The sequence below is a fragment of the Gadus morhua genome, chromosome 4, assembly GCF_902167405.1.
Source record: "Gadus morhua chromosome 4, gadMor3.0, whole genome shotgun sequence".
Taxonomy (NCBI): Eukaryota; Metazoa; Chordata; class Actinopteri; order Gadiformes; family Gadidae; genus Gadus; species Gadus morhua.
Genome location: NC_044051.1, coordinates 23,505,881 through 23,522,667, shown reverse-complemented (window position 1 = coordinate 23,522,667; position 16,787 = coordinate 23,505,881). Strand labels below are relative to the sequence as shown.

Here is a 16,787-nt window from a genome sequence, read left to right as displayed (position 1 = left end):
CACAATAGGTTTTTGTTTAGAACATTTATTAGCATGCAGAAATTGCACACGCCAACAGCAACAACTTACTAAAGCAAAATTAAGACAAATAAATAGACAAGATTACATTTAGGCTACACAAAACAGCACCAATTTCGGCTTCCAACGTACCAGGGTTATTGGGCTGGGTTCGATTTATATAGAAATCGGGACAGCGAGAATGCCTAGTGACTCGATGTGTTTCACCACAGCTTCGCGTTTCAGATGAGGGTTCCCCGTTATAAACAGAGAGGAGCTTGCCATTGCCGATGGGGCTCCCTTACAAAATGTACAGAACATTTTCATGTTCTTAGCATCATAAACTAGCCACCCGAAATCCTTCAACCAGTCGGGGGTTGAATTTGTAGACTTTATCGACTACAGTAACAGCATTAACTTTCTCCACGCAGTCTATTCATAATATTGTATGAATGACCACGGAAGAGGCATTGAATGAAGTATTGATTAGACAGCGATTTAGATACCTATTAAACCGTAGAACACACAAGACTGGTAACCATAGCAACGTAGGTAAACAAACCCCGCTAAACCCTCCCGTAGCGCCTCCCGCGCTACGCCCATCCGGAGGCGCACAGAGCTTTTGGCCGTGAAATTATATATACAATACAATTATATTTTTCCAGCCGAATTTAAGAAACTGGAATATGCTGGCATCAAACTTGCATCTGTGTCAATGATAGCATCGCCACGTCATGGCCGCAGGCTGCTAACACCCAGGAGGATGGCGCCCCACCCCCACCACCGTACTGATATTAGTCCTGAGTATTACTGAGACAAAAAAGGGTTCAGCCGTAGACACAGTATAAAGGAAGTCTCTCATAATCTGCTGAACCCAAGGATGCCTACGTCAAAGCAGGGCAACTTTCGCATTCATGCTGTAACCACTAAGAGAGTAAACAAAGGGAAACGTAGACACACTGCTAACCTCACAAATCTCATATCTATTGCCTCCAAACCAAAAACAACCTTAAAGCCTATCAACAGCACCATCAGGATGGCTCTACTTAATGTGAGGTCTCTTAATAACAAATCATTTTTAGTTAATGATTTTATTAACACTTCTAAACTGGATTTTATGTTTTTAACTGAAACATGGCTGAACAAAATAACAGTGCAACTGTTCTGATAGAGCCACTATAACTTTTTGATGCATGTAGATCTGGAAAAAGAGGTGGAGGGGTTGCTGCTATATTTAAAAATGTATTTCAGGGAAACAGATGTTATTTGGTGATTTTCCATTGTTCGAATACCTTAGTGCTGTATTGAAATGCTCCCCAGAGTTCTCCTATTAATTATTTACAGGCCACCCACATAATCTGCAAATTTTTTCGATGACTTCACAGAATTATTGTCTAGCATCTCCACAGAATTTGACTGTCTAGTTATAACTGGTGACTTCAATTTTCATACTGATGATTTGAATGTGCAAAAAAACTTTTTACCATTTTGGACACATTTGAACTGTCTCAACATGTGAAAGAGGCTACTCATTGTAAGGGGCACACTCTAGACCTGGTTATCACAAAGGGCCTCAATGTTCTGATCTCTCTGACTGATCCTTCCTTGTCTGACCACTTTTGTGTTTTCTTAACATATCTTTTATTCCCGACATACAGACAAAATCAAACACTGTCAAAAAAACGGTATATCAATGAAGATTCTAATGTACTTTTTAAAAAGGCCATCTCCTTGCTACCACCTCTAACCCATGTTCTGCTGATGATCTTGTAGAAAACTTTAATTTGAAAATTTTGAAAGTCATAGATGTCATTGCACGTTATAAGGTTAAAACGATTTCTGGAAAGCAAAAGGCACCCTGGAGAAAAGCTGCTTCTGTAACAGCACAGAAAAAAGAATGCAGGAAGGTTGAACGCATCTGGCGTAAAACAAAACTTCATATTCACCATGATATCTATAAAGAGAGCCTCCGTGCCTACAATTTAGACTTAAAAAATGCTAGACATTTTTCTCCAATATCATTAAAACCAACACTAATAATGCAAAAACCCTATTTGCAACTGTTGACAGACTGACCAACCCCCAACAGAAATTCCACCTGATCTCAATTCCACACAGAAATGCAATGAGTTTGCAGCTTTTTATATTGATAAAATTGAAGGTATCAGACGCGCCATCAATATCTCCACGTCAAACAAAAATGTTGGACTACCACCCTATTCAGGCAAAAATTACGTGGCAAGGATGGCATGCTTTGATGTTATAGACTCTCAAAATCTTGTGGAAACTGTGACACACTATAGCCATCCACCTGTTGCCTTGATACTATACCTACCAACCTCTTTAAGAATGTTTTCGACTGCCTAGCAGTAGACATATTGCAGATAGTTAACAACTCTCTCCAGTCAGGCAAGTTGCCAAAAGCTTTGAAAACTGCAGTTATCCTTTTAAAAAAGCGGAGCCTAGATGCCTCTATTATTAACAACTACAGACCAATATCAAATCTACCCTTCATAAGTAAAATCATTGAGAAAGTTGTCCTCCAGCAACTAAATCACTTCCTGGCATCAACTGGTTGCTATGACACCTTCCAATCAGGATTTCGACCCCTGCACAGCACTGAGACCGCCCTTATTAAAGTTGTAAACGACATCCGTCTTAACACAGACTCTGGCAAAACCTCAATACTAATGTTACTTGACCTCAGTGCTGCATTCGACACTGTAGACCATACATTACTTCTGGAAAGGTTAGAAAACTGGGTGGGGCTTTCAGGCACTGTCTTAAATTGGTTCAGGTCCTACCTACAAAATAGGAACTACTTTGTTTCCATTGGCGACTTTTTATCAGAATCAACCAACGTGACATGTGGAGTCCCACAAGGTTCGATCTTAGGACCCTCTTTATTCAACATCTACATGCTCCCACTAGGGCAAATCATGCAAAATAACAATATTGACCATCATTGCTATGCTGATGACAAGCAAACCTATGTATCGCTATCACCAAATCACTATCGGCCCATAGATCTGCTGTGCCAGTGCATTGAGCAAGTGAAGGAATGGATGTGCCGAAATTTCCTTCAACTAAATGAGGACAAAACAGAGATAATTGTATTTGGTTCTAAAACGGAAAGGCTTAAAGTAACCAAACACCTTCACTCTCTGTCCCTGAAAACCTCAATCAAAGCCAGAAATCTAGGGGTTATCATGGATTCAGATTTACATTTTGACAGTCACATGAAATCAGTTACAAAATCGGCATATTATCACCTTAAAAAGACTTGGAGGGCTCATGTCCACCGAAGACTTACAAAAACTTGTACATGCCTTTATCACTAGTAAGCTTGATTACTGCAATGGTCTCCTCACAGGTCTCCCAAAACAAACTCTGAGGAAGCTTCATCTTGTTCAGAATGCTGCTGCTAGAGTTCTAACAAAGACCAAAAAATTTGATCATATTACACCAATTCTGAAATCGTTACATTGGCTTCCTGTAGGTCAGAGAATTGATTTTAAAATCATGTTGCTAACCTATAAATCCCTACATGGTTTAGGCCCAAAATATTTAACTGATATGCTTCCACTACATCAGCCCTCTAGACCACTAAGATCCTCTGAGACCAATCTGTTAATTATCCCCAGACTAAACACAAAACATGGGAAAGCAGGATTTAGTTACTATGCAACAAATAGCTGGAATAAACTCCCAGAGGATTTAAGACTTGCCCCAACTCTGAGCACCTTTAAAACAAGACTGAAGACTTTTATGTTTGCTATAGCTTTCTGCTAAAATCTTAAATACATTTGCACTTTCTAAAAAGCTTTTTTAACTTTGCCTTTATTTTCTATTTTAATACTAAAATGCCTTTTTCTATTTTACCCATTTCTTTGCATATGTTTTTCTTTTACTTATCTATTATTTTATTTTATTGTATGACAATGTTTATATGTGAAGCACTTTGAGTCTGCCTTGTGTATGAAAAGTGCTATATAATAAAGTTGCCTTGCCTTGCCTTGCCTATATTATATTATATACTATTCTATATAGAGCTCGGGGAGTCGCAAACGGCAACAATCACTTTCTCCTCCATTTCTGCGGTTCACCCGGAATGCACTGCAGGGAATGGTTGGCCGGTTGAAAACTGATTGGCTGTTACGTTACGCACGTCACTCAGTGGCCACGCGAATGTCGCGGCAAAGTTTAAATATTTCAACTCGAGCAAAAGTGGCGTGCTGCAAATCCACCTGAAATCCACGTGAACGCACTCGCCCGTGCCGGGCAAAAGTGTTGCGCTGCAAATGGAATCGTTGCTTTGTATGGAATCGTTTCGTCCCTTCGCGTTTGGTGTGAACGCACAGTATAGTGCGCTGTGGAGAAGTCACTCGCACGCGTGCTCCTGTTTTGTTTTTCTCGTTCGCACGCCGAAATATTCACTCGCAAATGCGAGTGAAATGGGCGCACTGTAGAGCCCTGCCCCCAAGACACATCCATTTCACCGTCCTCTGTGCCCCAGAATCAAAGATGGTCTTCGATGAAATCGGTTTCCCGCACATCTGGCAAAATTTGGATAGTGACATGAGGCTGGATTCATTGACAATAATCGTCATTTCACGCCAGTCCTTTACACCTTCATCTTCTGATGACGACGCCGATGTGGGGGTGAGAGTTGACTCAGGCTGATAGCTTTCGTCGGTTTCACCAACTTCAACTTACTGGCACTTGTATTGAGGCCTGGTGACTATATAACAAAGAGGTTTATTTTCAATGTTAAATTCCACAAATTACAGTAGTTTTATAATTCCATTAGAGACAATATGCTGACCAAACTTACAAACTGTGCTTGGCCAGAGGGAGGATTCTTGACTGGTGTTGACATCATTGGTGCTGACTGGTGTTCCTCATCTTCTGACGACGAGAACAAAGCTGCAGCAGACGTCGTTTGAGTCTGAAATGCGATACGGTCAATAAACATTTTAATAACATCAAACTAACACACGTGAAACATCGTAAAACATCGATAACAGCAAACGTATATAGAATGTAGCTAGTCTATCTAACGTTACATTGCCAACTTTGCTTATTCACTGCTGAGGAGTCGAGTTTTGAGTCGCCGGCACATTAGAACAACATGCGACAAAAACATGCGAAAGAAGGCAGATTTACTTCGTAAAAAGCCAACTTATATACAACTCCTATGAGATGTGGTGCTTAACTGCAAATGACTGTATCAGTGTGTCTTATCATTATCAGTAATATAGTCGAGTGAGTCTTACCTCCAGGCAAATGCGTTTAGCGCTGCTAGTTGCAGACATCCCAGGCTGTTTTTTCGTCATATGGAAAGGTAAATATCGACGGAATTGCGGTGTTCAAAAGAGCGTCTCTCTTCATTCCCAGGACATTGAATTCGAAGTCTTCCAGCTTGAAACGGAGACTGCAAACCTTCTTTTGTTTTACGGCTTCCATGGCTGTGTCTTCTCGAAACTTTGAATGATTGAAAGCCCGTAGCCACTGTTTGCAACGCTCCAAATCTCTAGGTAGGAGATGAAAACTTACTGCGTGTCCTTTCCTTGTCCTGTTTGAACATCCCGGCACAATGCAAAAGTTCGCCAATTTGAAAGAAATACAAACAAGGAGTAATTCAATAATGAGTTCACCAACTAATACTCTTCACTAGAAATGTTGTGTGAATTGATTTTTAAGATGTCTTGCGGTATCACCTTGGTAGATGGAACCGCAAGGTCTCTGATAGGCGGAGATCTAGATCAGCGAGAGACTGGCCTGCGAAGCTGTGCATCGTGGTGCATGATGGGAGTTGTCTTCAATCCACAAGCACCAAAAAGTCACTTTCTGCCTTTACTCGGTCAAGACGGCACCAAATTTGAAATTTATTTTATTATTCGACTACATATATGACCCAATTTCAATACATATTCATGTTTCCACCTGTGAAATCCTTTAAATCCCTGCCGATGTCAGGATCGCAGAGTCGCTCACCAGCTTCTGCAAAAGACTCAAAACTCACCTGTTAAGAGTTCACCTCGACTCTGCATAGCCACCCAGCCCCTTCTGGCCACCATTGTATGTTGTACGTCCTGGCACTTAATGTACGAACTTATTGTACGCACTTATTTATAGTACTTAATTGTGTAGCATCTGCAGTTGCTGCTCTCACTGCTGTACACGGGAATGGGTTAGCCAGCGATTGAAGCCTGAGTGAACTCATTGGATGGTTTATCTCATTCAGCCAACCTACCAAGCTACCTGCCCACAACAAGGTTAGCAGACATGTTGCTGAAGCTAGCGAGCTAGTCCTGCGTTTCTCAAGAGTGGCTTCAGAAGGAGGCCTGAAGGGAGGAGTGGGAGGGGGTTGGATTCTCTCGGTTAGTTTCAAAATCAATCTTACTGTGACTGGTTTCTCCAAATGTCCTTGCTCAGCTTTATAGTAAGTAGGATATGGATGGTATTATTGTCATGGAATGGCTAAATTCCGAACACTGTTGTTGCATTTGATATGCTGCTATACATTGGATGAACTTGAGGAGAACTGTTTTATAGTAAAACAATTGGGTTTGTAATTGTAATTTGTGTAGTGGTGAAGGTGCCTCTCAGCCAAAGGATTGTGGGTTTGATCCCTGTTGTCCACAGTCTACCTGTAGGGATGCCACCTAACCCCTACCTGCTCCTTAATGACATGGATCTGAACTCCCCTCCCACATATATTATGGACATTCTTTAGGAGCGATGTGAGCGCTGTATCAAAACATCAGCATTGAGTCTGGTTTAACAGAGTGATCTGTTTCCATGACATGTATTCAGAGAGAGCCCTTGAGGAGCACGAGAGGGTAAGGGGTCAACCAACTCAAGGATGCCCACAGGATAGGCTGTGTACACTGGGGAGTGCAATGTAGGAGATTTTCACCTAGGGAATTACTGGTTGTTAGTTTATTTGGGAACATTAACATTAATTATCCATTTGTTACCATAAGGTACTGCAGTAATACAAAGTACTTGATAGCAATTAGAGTAAGAGTCAGGGAGAGTGGTTAAGGGTTATCCTTACCCTTTCTGTGAGTTAATGCTTAGTGCTGGATTAAGTGAATTAAAGGTTGATGCCCCTAGTGTAACTGACGGCCTGCAGAGGCAGCCCTGGTTCCACAACCACACTTTCCACTGATGTTTCTGGAAAGAATGGTGACCTTGCAAAACATTCCCAGTGTGTCCCTCTGCAAATTAAATCGTGTGTGTGTGTGTGTGTGTGTGTGTGGTGTGTGTGTGTGGGTGTGTGTGTGTGTGTGGTGTGTGTGTGTGTGTGTGTGTGTGTGTGTGTGCGAGACACAGTTTGCACATTAATGAATGAATGAATGAATTACTGGAATAGGTTCAATAGGTCTCGAGGCGTGCACACTTGCGCGCGTGTGTGTGTGGTGTGTGTGTGTGCGCGTGGCGTGTCCCCAAACATCCTCCACCTCCCTCCCTTCACTTACTTCTTACTTCCTCCCTCCCTCCACCCAGCTCCTTCCCTCCTCCTCCCTCCATCCACCTCTCTCCCTCCCTCCCCCACTTCCCTCCCTCCCTCCTCCTCCACCTCCCTCCCTCCCTTCACCTCTCTCCCTCCTTCTGCTACTCCCTCCTCCACCTCCCTCCTCTGCCAGCAACCTCCATCCCTCCACGCTCCGCCACCTCCCTTTTCTCCCGCCACCATCCACCTCCACCACTTCCCTCCCTCCACCTCCAACCACTTCCCTCCCTCCACCTCCACCTCCTTTCTCCCGCCACCTCCAACTCCGTCCATCCCTCCCTCCACCTCCATCCCTCCCTCCCTCTCCCCCCCCCATCCCTCCACCAGAGGGAGTGTTTGGGAGCAGTTCGGTGCTGTGTAGGTGACAGGATAATAAGACGGCTGCGTAGAGAGATGCCTGGGTCCTCTCTGCTGCCATGGCCTACTTAAGGCAGCTGGTGGCTAGTTGTGGCGGCGACGCTAACAGATGGGAGAAGAGATGGAGTTGAAATGAAAGGGAGGAAGGATCAGTAGCTAAAAAAGGCCTTGAGCGTGGTTGATTCAGGGATCCATCTTGGAGCTAATCTTTGCGCCAAGCCCCTGTCGGCTAGACCCGATAATATTAGCTTATTGGCATTCATTGACATCTTTTCGACAGTAGAAATACCAAAATACACCTGTGTACACACGCACACGCACACGCACACACTCCGGACTCATTATACTCTTACCAAAGTGTCGCTCTGATACGACTCAGGTGGCATTTCCTCCCTGCGTGCCACAATATGATTTAGGGTGAGGGGATGGGAGATATTAGCTGTGTGTTATAGGTCATCGGCCAAATGGCGCGAGTGTCTCTTCTGGTCTTCTGGTTCCCCCCCATACTCCCAGCCACCCCCCCCTCCCCTGACCTTTCCTGCTTCTTCTCCGTCGCCGATGGGATTATAGAACGGCAGAGCAGACATCAATGACCTGCACACACCTTTCGCTAACGCTCTTCTCTCTCTCTCTCTCTCTCTCTCTGTCTCTGTCTCTGTCTCTCTCTCTCGCTCTCTTTCCTCTTTTTAATCTTTTTCCATCTTTCTCTCTCTCCCTCCACACTACTTTTTAAATCACACAGCCTCTCCCTACTTCCTCTCTCTAAGGGTGACCTTTTCCTACCCCATCCTCCATGTCTTCTCTCTCTCTTACACACAGACACACACTGGTCCACACGTGCACATGGGCTTGGGTAATAGGTGTGAAACCATTTGAGGACAATTCCACCAGTCGTCTGGTCGGTGTTGCGCCAGAGGAGAGACCTGATGCCAGAATGATCTGACAAAGTTAGGGTAGTGGACATCCCCTGACCAGTTAACACCATTCCTGATCTAAAAAAAAACAAATAAAGTTAATCAAACCCCAATCTCAGCTATGTTTTTGAAAATATATTTAATTCATATTTACACAGCAAATCCTCAAATTATGGTTACGCTGTAAATCAGAGTACATAAGTAAACCAATAATTAAAAAGCATTAGTAATTGCAGTAGTCAGTACTAACCAAAAAACGAAGAGTGAATTAACAGGTCTAGTAGAGCTAATTAAATACAGCCCTGTTGCTGTCATTTGCCTCACCTACTTGCGCACTTTTGCAGTGGTTTGTCCGGTATGCTGCCGCTCCACGCTAAAGGCTCGATTCCACCGGACGCGTTACGGCAACGGTACGGCAGCGGCACGTCTTGGCCGCGGTCTCCGCAGCAGATAGGTTCCACTCTAATCAATGAGACCATTTCCACAGGGCGCGGCTGCGGAACGTCTCAGCAACGTCCCAGGAGCGGCTCGCCGTGCCGCAGCGCTATCATTCCGTAGCATTTCTATTTTGCCGCAAGCTGTTGCTGAACCGCGTCAATTTCAGCAGAGCAAGATCGATCAGGGCAGGAAGTGAAAACGTAAAAGCCATAGAGCATTCCGGTCAATTTTCAAAATAAAACACAATAAATAAAACACCAACATTATTACGTCATGACCGGTGGCACCAGGTCAGCAGTCAATCAATCAAAGGGTCTCAAATCATCCTTTTTATAAGAACAATTTCAGAAAGGACAAAGCCTGGCATTTAATTGCAGTAGTTTTGGGAGTGGAAGGTGAGTACATTAGGTTTAGGATTATCGCGGGATCTCATGATCTCGCGGGAATACGGCTGGCTCGCAAGGCAGCGTTGCGCTGCCGTAACGCGCCCGGTGGAAATGCAAGCAGGGCAAAGTCGCGGCCAAGACGTGCCGCAGCCGTAACGTTGCCGTAACGCGTCCGGTGAAATCCCCGGGTAAGGCACAGAGTATTGCCGTGTTGCTGTCTCACCGTGGACAAGGAGCTTGAGGGCCGTGAGGAAGGACATCTTTGGTTCAGGCTGCCCCCCCTCCTGCAGTACCTCTGCGCCTTATGAGGGTGGGGCCCTGGGGCCCCAGTGTTTCCACCCTGGGAAACACTGGGTTAAGAGACACAGTTTCATGTTTTATCAAGTGCCCCTGCAATCCCTCTCTCCAATCCCCCTTGCATCTCTCCCTGAAGGACCCGTGGAGGCCCAGAGTGGGACCCAGCTGGTGGCTGAAGAGGACAATGGGGATGATGGTGTCAGCTCCTCTCTGCCGCTCTACCCGGCCCTGCAGTTCTGCGCCAGCCGCAACACGGACCGGGTCTTTCTCTACGACAAGGTACCTCCACGAGGGGTCATTTAGCAGACGCTTTTATCCAACTAATACTGAATTCAGATGAAGGTCCTCAAAAAGGTCTTTCTTGTTATTCCCCTGTAAACGCCCCTCCTTTCAGTCTCAGTAGATCACAGGCAAACAAGTGATTAAGACTTGAATAATGAGTGTAGCAGCCACACTCACAAAAGTAATTTTTAAACATTAAAAGATTGCACTTATTAACGGACCAATCACAGAACCGCATCTTCTCTCTCGTTGATGAGCGGGCCGCCCAAAGTTTAAATATCTTAACTGTCATGGGTCATTCGCCGCGAGGCGCATCTGAAGCAGATGTGTGGAAATCGATAGACCAATGGGCGTTGTATTTTAAAAGAAAGGCTTATGATTGTGTTTTGGCTTTTTATGGCAGCCAATGGGCATTGTTCACCTCACTGGTCGGGGGGCTAGGTGTAAAAGGTGAACAATTAGCATTTGTAACCAAAAGGGGTGCTAGGGGAATAAGGCCAATGAAGGGGGGTTAAAAATTAGCTCCTCAAGCCTCTATGTGATCGACTAGCGGGGGGGATTAAAGAGCAAGACCACGTCACCGTCCAGGAACTCTTTGATCCGGTCCTTTATTATCCTCTGGGGTTCAGGTTGGGTTTCGCTCCGCTTCCTGGGAGGTAATCCCGTCCATTCTAATTTACAATCCTCATCCAATTTGGGATTGTGGTTTTGATCGCATGTTTCCGAAAGGATTTGAGGCCCAGTCAGTGATCTTTTGGTTGCCTTTTCATCAAGTGGCTGACCGCAGCACTAGGTGCCCGGGTGAAAAGGACCGTTGATGTCCACCAACACGTCACTCAGTCATTCTACTTCATTGTGAACCCCCACTACCGATACGTCTGTTGTGCGTTAGCGACTAGATCCCACCATCACAACAGACGTCATAAACACGACTGGAACCAACCGGAGCCAGCGTCAATCATCCCCGTACCGGAAGGCTCACTCCGTTGATTAACTCCTTGTTCTCACCCGGTTATCAGTCCCTCTCACAGGGTCCTAATCCCAGCCTGTAGCATCACGGCAGATAAGAGAGGGGAGGCGACGTGTAGGTGTGTGTGGGTGTGTGTGCGTGTGCCGGTGTAAGTGTCTATTTAAGTGTGTCTGCGTGCCTACGTGCGCATGAGAGTGCAGGATTAACAGCGGAGAAGACAACGTGGGAAGACGAATCACGGACTGAATATGATTCCTAAGCCCCTCTGCACCGAGGCGACGACACACACCGCCCTGATGTCCTGTCGTTCACACGTTCATCCCTCACACGTTCATCTTAAGGGGATAATCCTTTGCCTCCTCCTCCTCCATCTCCCTGACCATCTGTGTTATTTTAAATGACGACCCAAGAAGGTTTTCTGTTTTTTTCAACGCTTACCAGACCCCTGGTAGATCTGCGTTCATCCTCCTAACCGTGGGAATTTACACAAGCGCCGCCCGAGTCAACACACAATCAAAGTGGGATTTGATATCCCAATAAGAGATGCATTTGCAGGGAAAATAATAATTACCCAAAAGACTGTGTGATTGAAAGTGTGATGCATCAAATGTCTGTGCTGTTTTCAGTCATTCTGTGGGAGTCGAGATTTGATATATGGAGTCCCCCTGCGTCTCACAGCTCGCTGACGCCCAACAATAAATCCTCTCAATTCACTTTCCCTTTTTTTTCCAGATTGAGAGATTTTCCGCAAAGCGGTGCTAGCTGGTTCCTTTTTGGCTGTTGGGGTTCAAACCATTTTGATTTGTGTGATACTGTATATCTTTTCCATGGTTGTCAGTTGTCAAAATGGTGTTATTTTAAATTTGCCCGTTTTTCAGCCCAGAAATTCATTCAAGCTAATACATAATGATTCTGGTAAAAGCAAATGTAAAAAATACAAAATATGATCTGTGAAAAAATGTATATAATCCTCTTGCTCAAGGAGGTCTACATGTTAGTCTGTGAACAATGAGGGTTCAATCCCAAAGCAATCTCAAACCCTCACACCCTAGGCTTCACTGCACTGGTATTGATTCAAATTCAATTCAATTCCAAGAAATGTATTTAGCCGTTACTAACATCGTTAGAGTTGTACAAGCTTTTGCATGTTCAAAGCAGTCTCAAATGTCCAAGTACAACAGTCAACTGAATGGTTAGAAGTGGTTTGAATGACGGTTAAGTTGAGCTGTCTGATGCAGACAAGTGATTGATCCATACTGTTCCTCTTTTCACAGGATGGCACTCCACTGAACTGTAACTTTGTTCCTCTGGACATCCAGCTGGAGAACTGGGATGACCTCCCAGAAGCCATCAGCAAGAGACGGGAGAACCGCATCCAGGTTCGAACCCCCGCTAAATGCAGTGCCCTAGCTCACTGTTTCTCTCGCTCACTGTTTCTCTTGCTCTCCCTCTCTCTCTCTCTTGTGCTCGTTCTCTCTCTCTCTCGTTCTCTCTCTCATTCTCATTCTCTCTCTCTCGATCTCTTTCTCTCGTGATCTCTCTTGCTCTCTCTCTCATTGTGTTTGAGAGAGATGGGGGGTACTAAAATCGTTTTGTTAAACCCCAGTGTGCGTGTGTGTGTGTGCTGGGGATGAGTTCAGATCAGTGGCTGTTGGTGGTTTTTAAAATGAGGGAGGATGGACACGCTTGGTTGCCATTGGCCTGCTTGCACTGTTGGTGTATGGTGGCATAAGAAATTGAGACTCAAGTTGTTTCAGGGTGTTTTGGTGAACTACAAAATAGTAGGGAGGGATAGTTATGTGAATAAAATTGATACAAAGCCACCAGTGGCATCACTGTAATTTGAAAGCTGGTGGGAAGCATGTCTTTGAAATGGATTACAAGGGCAGAAGGAAAGGTTGCAAAGCACATTAGTCAAATCAGGCTGGCCTACTCTTGATTTGTAAAAGTAAATAAAAAAATCTAGGCCTATTTTTGCCCTCAATGACTGAAGTTATTGGTTGTAATTTAGCTATGTTTATTTTCAGTTACAATTGTTGAAGAAAAGACTCTAGACCAAAAGTGATGCCAGAGAAATGCATCATGATCTGAATCATTCACCCTTTCCACAATATCAAACAGAACGGTTAGAGTAACAAACTAGTAAAACGAGAACATTATTTCAAACAACCTGATCTATAGGGGAGCGTGTCTATGTTCCCCGGGTCCTATGTTCCCCGGGTCCTATGTTCCCCTCTTTGTATGAGACTGGGGTACATGGGTCCCTTTTTATAAAAAAGGGTCCTATGTTCCCCGCTTTTCACAAAAAGGGTCCTATGGTCCCCGATATGTATGTGACCGGGGAACATAGGACCCTTTTTTTGAAAAAGGGTCCTATGTTCCCCGGTCTGTTACGTTTTCCACCATTACTGCCAAATTCCGGCCGAGATAACCACCATTGCATGTCTTTACCTTTTGTGGAAGAGGGAGAGACGTCGGAGAACCCGACGCAGTCTATTCATAATATTTTGTAATGACCACGGAAGAGGCAGTGAAGTATTGATTTGACAGAAATGTATTAGATAGGCCTACCTAATAAACCGTTGGAACACACAAGACCGGAAACCATAGCAACGCCGGTAAACAAACCCCGAGAAGCCCAATCCCCGCACTACGGCCATCCGGAGGCGCACAGAACTTTTGGCCGTGATATTATCTATACTCTCTAGGTCGTCCTCAGACGAGCCCTCCATCGTTGCTTCCAGTCATCCCGATTCTCCATACATCTGGCCAGTTCATTGGTACTTTGCGCTCCTGCATCCTTCTTGAGTACATCCACATATGTGAGTCTAGGACGTCCTCGAGACCGATGCCCATGGGTTGGTTCCCACAGTACCAATTTGCTGGCTGGCAGCTCTTGGTGTCTTTGGCAGTGTCCCGCAAATCTCATTCTCCTGGCAGCTACTTTCTCACTCACCCTTGGTATTCCTTCATAAAGGATCCTGTTGGTAACATGTGTACCCTTGCTGATGTTAAGTACTGCACGCAGCATTCTGATGTAGCACCCGTCTAAAGACTTCTGCAAGGTTGGCTTCAGGGACCAGCATTCGCTGCCGTAGAGGAGAACAGACTCTACCGTTGCATTGAAGAAGCTGAGTTTGATTTGACGGGGGAGGTTGGAGTTCCATACACAGGTCATGCCGTTCAGGGCCCTCCATGCAAGTGCCTTCCTCACCTTTAGGTCCTGCTCAGTTGAGTTCCAGGACATCCAGGACAATGAGAGGAAGGGGGCTAGTGTGTCCCCTTGCATTACTCCAGCCAGGATATCAAACTCCTCAGTGTTGCCATCTGGGGTAACCACCTTGGACCTTGTTCCTGCTTACATGGTCTCAATAGCCCGGAGTAGGTTGGGAGGAACACCATAGGCCTTAAGGATCTTCACCATCGTGCCTCTGTGGATCGAATCAAATGCCTTTTTGAAGTCGATAAAGCACAGTACAGCTGTCAGGTTATCCTTCTTCACCTCCTCGATCATTCTCCTTAGTGCCAGGATCTGGGCTGTGGTGGTTCTCCTCTCGCGAAAGCCATTTTGGTTCTCCCTCAGGTGAGGGTCGATGGCGCTCCTGATCCTGTTTAGTATCATGCGGATGTATATCTTTGCCGTGATACATGTCAGGCTGATGCCCCGGTAGTTGTCTGGCTTTGAGAGGTTCAATTCAATTCAATTCAATTTTATTTATATAGCCCTTAATCACCATTACAGTCTCAAAGGGCTTTAACAGGCCAAATATTTGTGACACCCCCCTTTACCCATGCCCCCACACGGGCAAGAAAAAACTCCCTTGAATCAGCAAGGAAGAAATCTTGAGAAGAAACGCAGTGTAGGGGATCCCTTCTTCCAGGGATGGTCAGGAGTGCAATGGGTGCCACAATTGGCATACAGGTAAATACATGTACATCATATTAAAATGGTGATGGGGTTCTGGCCGGTTATCCATGAGGAGAGTCCAGGCATCCAGTCCAGCACCCGCAGCACGCTACAACTGACAGAATAGTGAATTAGAACGGAAAAGTACATAGTGGGAATGTATAATGTAATAAGAAAAGCACAAGCAAACAGAGTAGTCTTCACTACGCATCTGTTGTTTTCACACTCCAAATGCAAGATTGTAGAGGTGCGTTTTGAGCTTCCCTTTGAATAGCTCCACAGAGTCAGCTTCCCTGATCGCTGATGGCAGCCTATTCCATAAAAAGGGGGCTCGATAGGCAAACGCTCTCTGTCCAGCCGATTTCTTTTTAACCTTCGGCAATGAAAGAAGGCCGGCTCCCGAAGACCAGAGAGACCGAGAAGGACTATAAGGAATGATCAGGTCCTTCAGGTACAATGGAGATAGTCCATGCAAGGCTTTATAGGTCAGCAATAGCACCTTAAAGTCTGATCTGAAAGTTATTGGTAGCCAATGTAAAGAGGCGAGAATAGGTGTAATATGATCAAACTTTCTCGTTCTGGTCAGCAATCTAGCTGCCGCATTGTGTACCAGCTGTAGAATCTTTGTAGTAGAGTTCGGTAATCCCGAGAACAGTGCATTGCAATAGTCAAGTCTTGACGAGACAAACGCATGAATCAGTGTCTCTGCATCCACTACAGATAACATTGATCTGATTCTTGCAATGTTTCTCAAATGGAAAAAGGCAATTCTAGTTATACTTCTTATATGCTGATCAAAGCATAGTTGAGGGTCAAACAAGACACCAAGATTTCTGACGGATGCACTCTGTGGGATGGCGAAGCCATCCCACGGAGGTCTCCTGATTTAGGCACTGGGATGATGTTGAAGAGAGACCATACTTCAGGCAGTTTGTTTTGCAGTAGCGCTTGGTTGGAAAACTCCAGCATGATGTCATCGAGGTCACAGTTCTTTAAAACCTCTGGGGGTATGCCATCTGGCCCAGCACTTTTTCCAGCTCTCACTGTGCCTTTCGCCCGGGCTAGCTCAGTGACAGTGAATGGACCATCATCGATGTCTAGGTTCCAGAGGACTGGTGGAATTTCTTCCTCGGCCCCATCTGCTGTTGAACCCAGTAGGCTTCGGAAGTGGTTGAATCAGGTTGCCATCCTCTCCTCAGGGCTGTGAACTTCAACCTGTCCCTCCTTTGTCCTTTTCCGCCCAGTCATTTCGTTGATAACCCTCCAGGCTTCCCCATACTGTTTTTCACCTTGCGCAGCCTGTACCCTTCGCACCTTCTCCATCAGTTCCTCCCCCTTGATGTTGTCGTAGGTACTGAACAGTAGCTGCTTGGCTTCTCTCAGTTCCCCACGTCTCTGCTGGGTTGGTTCAAGCTCAAAGTTGAGGCTTGCTTCCTCCACACTTCCTCGTGCCGCTACGACCTCCTGAGGTTTGGACCTCAGGGAGGTTCTGGCTCTGTCCAACACGGGCACAAACATCCTGGTTGCCTCCTCGTTTGTAGCGACAAATCTCATATATTCGCTGCTGGGCTCCGCTCCCTTGTCCAGCTGCTGGAAACGATTCCTGACTTCCTCAGTGTACCTGGTTTGAAGGCCAGGATCGTTTGCGAATGCCTTCCAATCGTGCCGGATCTTTGGACTAGGCTTGGGGACCCTGAGGCTCAGTCGCACCCTCATG

The 16,787-nt window shown here is 45.4% G+C and overlaps 1 protein-coding gene across 3 annotated transcripts in view; it reads left to right on the top strand.

The window, feature by feature from the left end:
- zranb3 (zinc finger, RAN-binding domain containing 3) overlaps positions 1-16,787 on the top strand; it is a 99,993-nt gene that overhangs the window by 46,185 nt on the left and 37,021 nt on the right. For all 3 annotated transcript variants that reach the window (XM_030353410.1, XM_030353412.1, XM_030353411.1), the window contains exons 15-16: positions 10,048-10,190; positions 12,438-12,542. In XM_030353410.1, the coding sequence (XP_030209270.1) occupies positions 10,048-10,190; positions 12,438-12,542 (248 nt within the window). The remainder of the gene's footprint in view (positions 1-10,047; positions 10,191-12,437; positions 12,543-16,787) is intronic.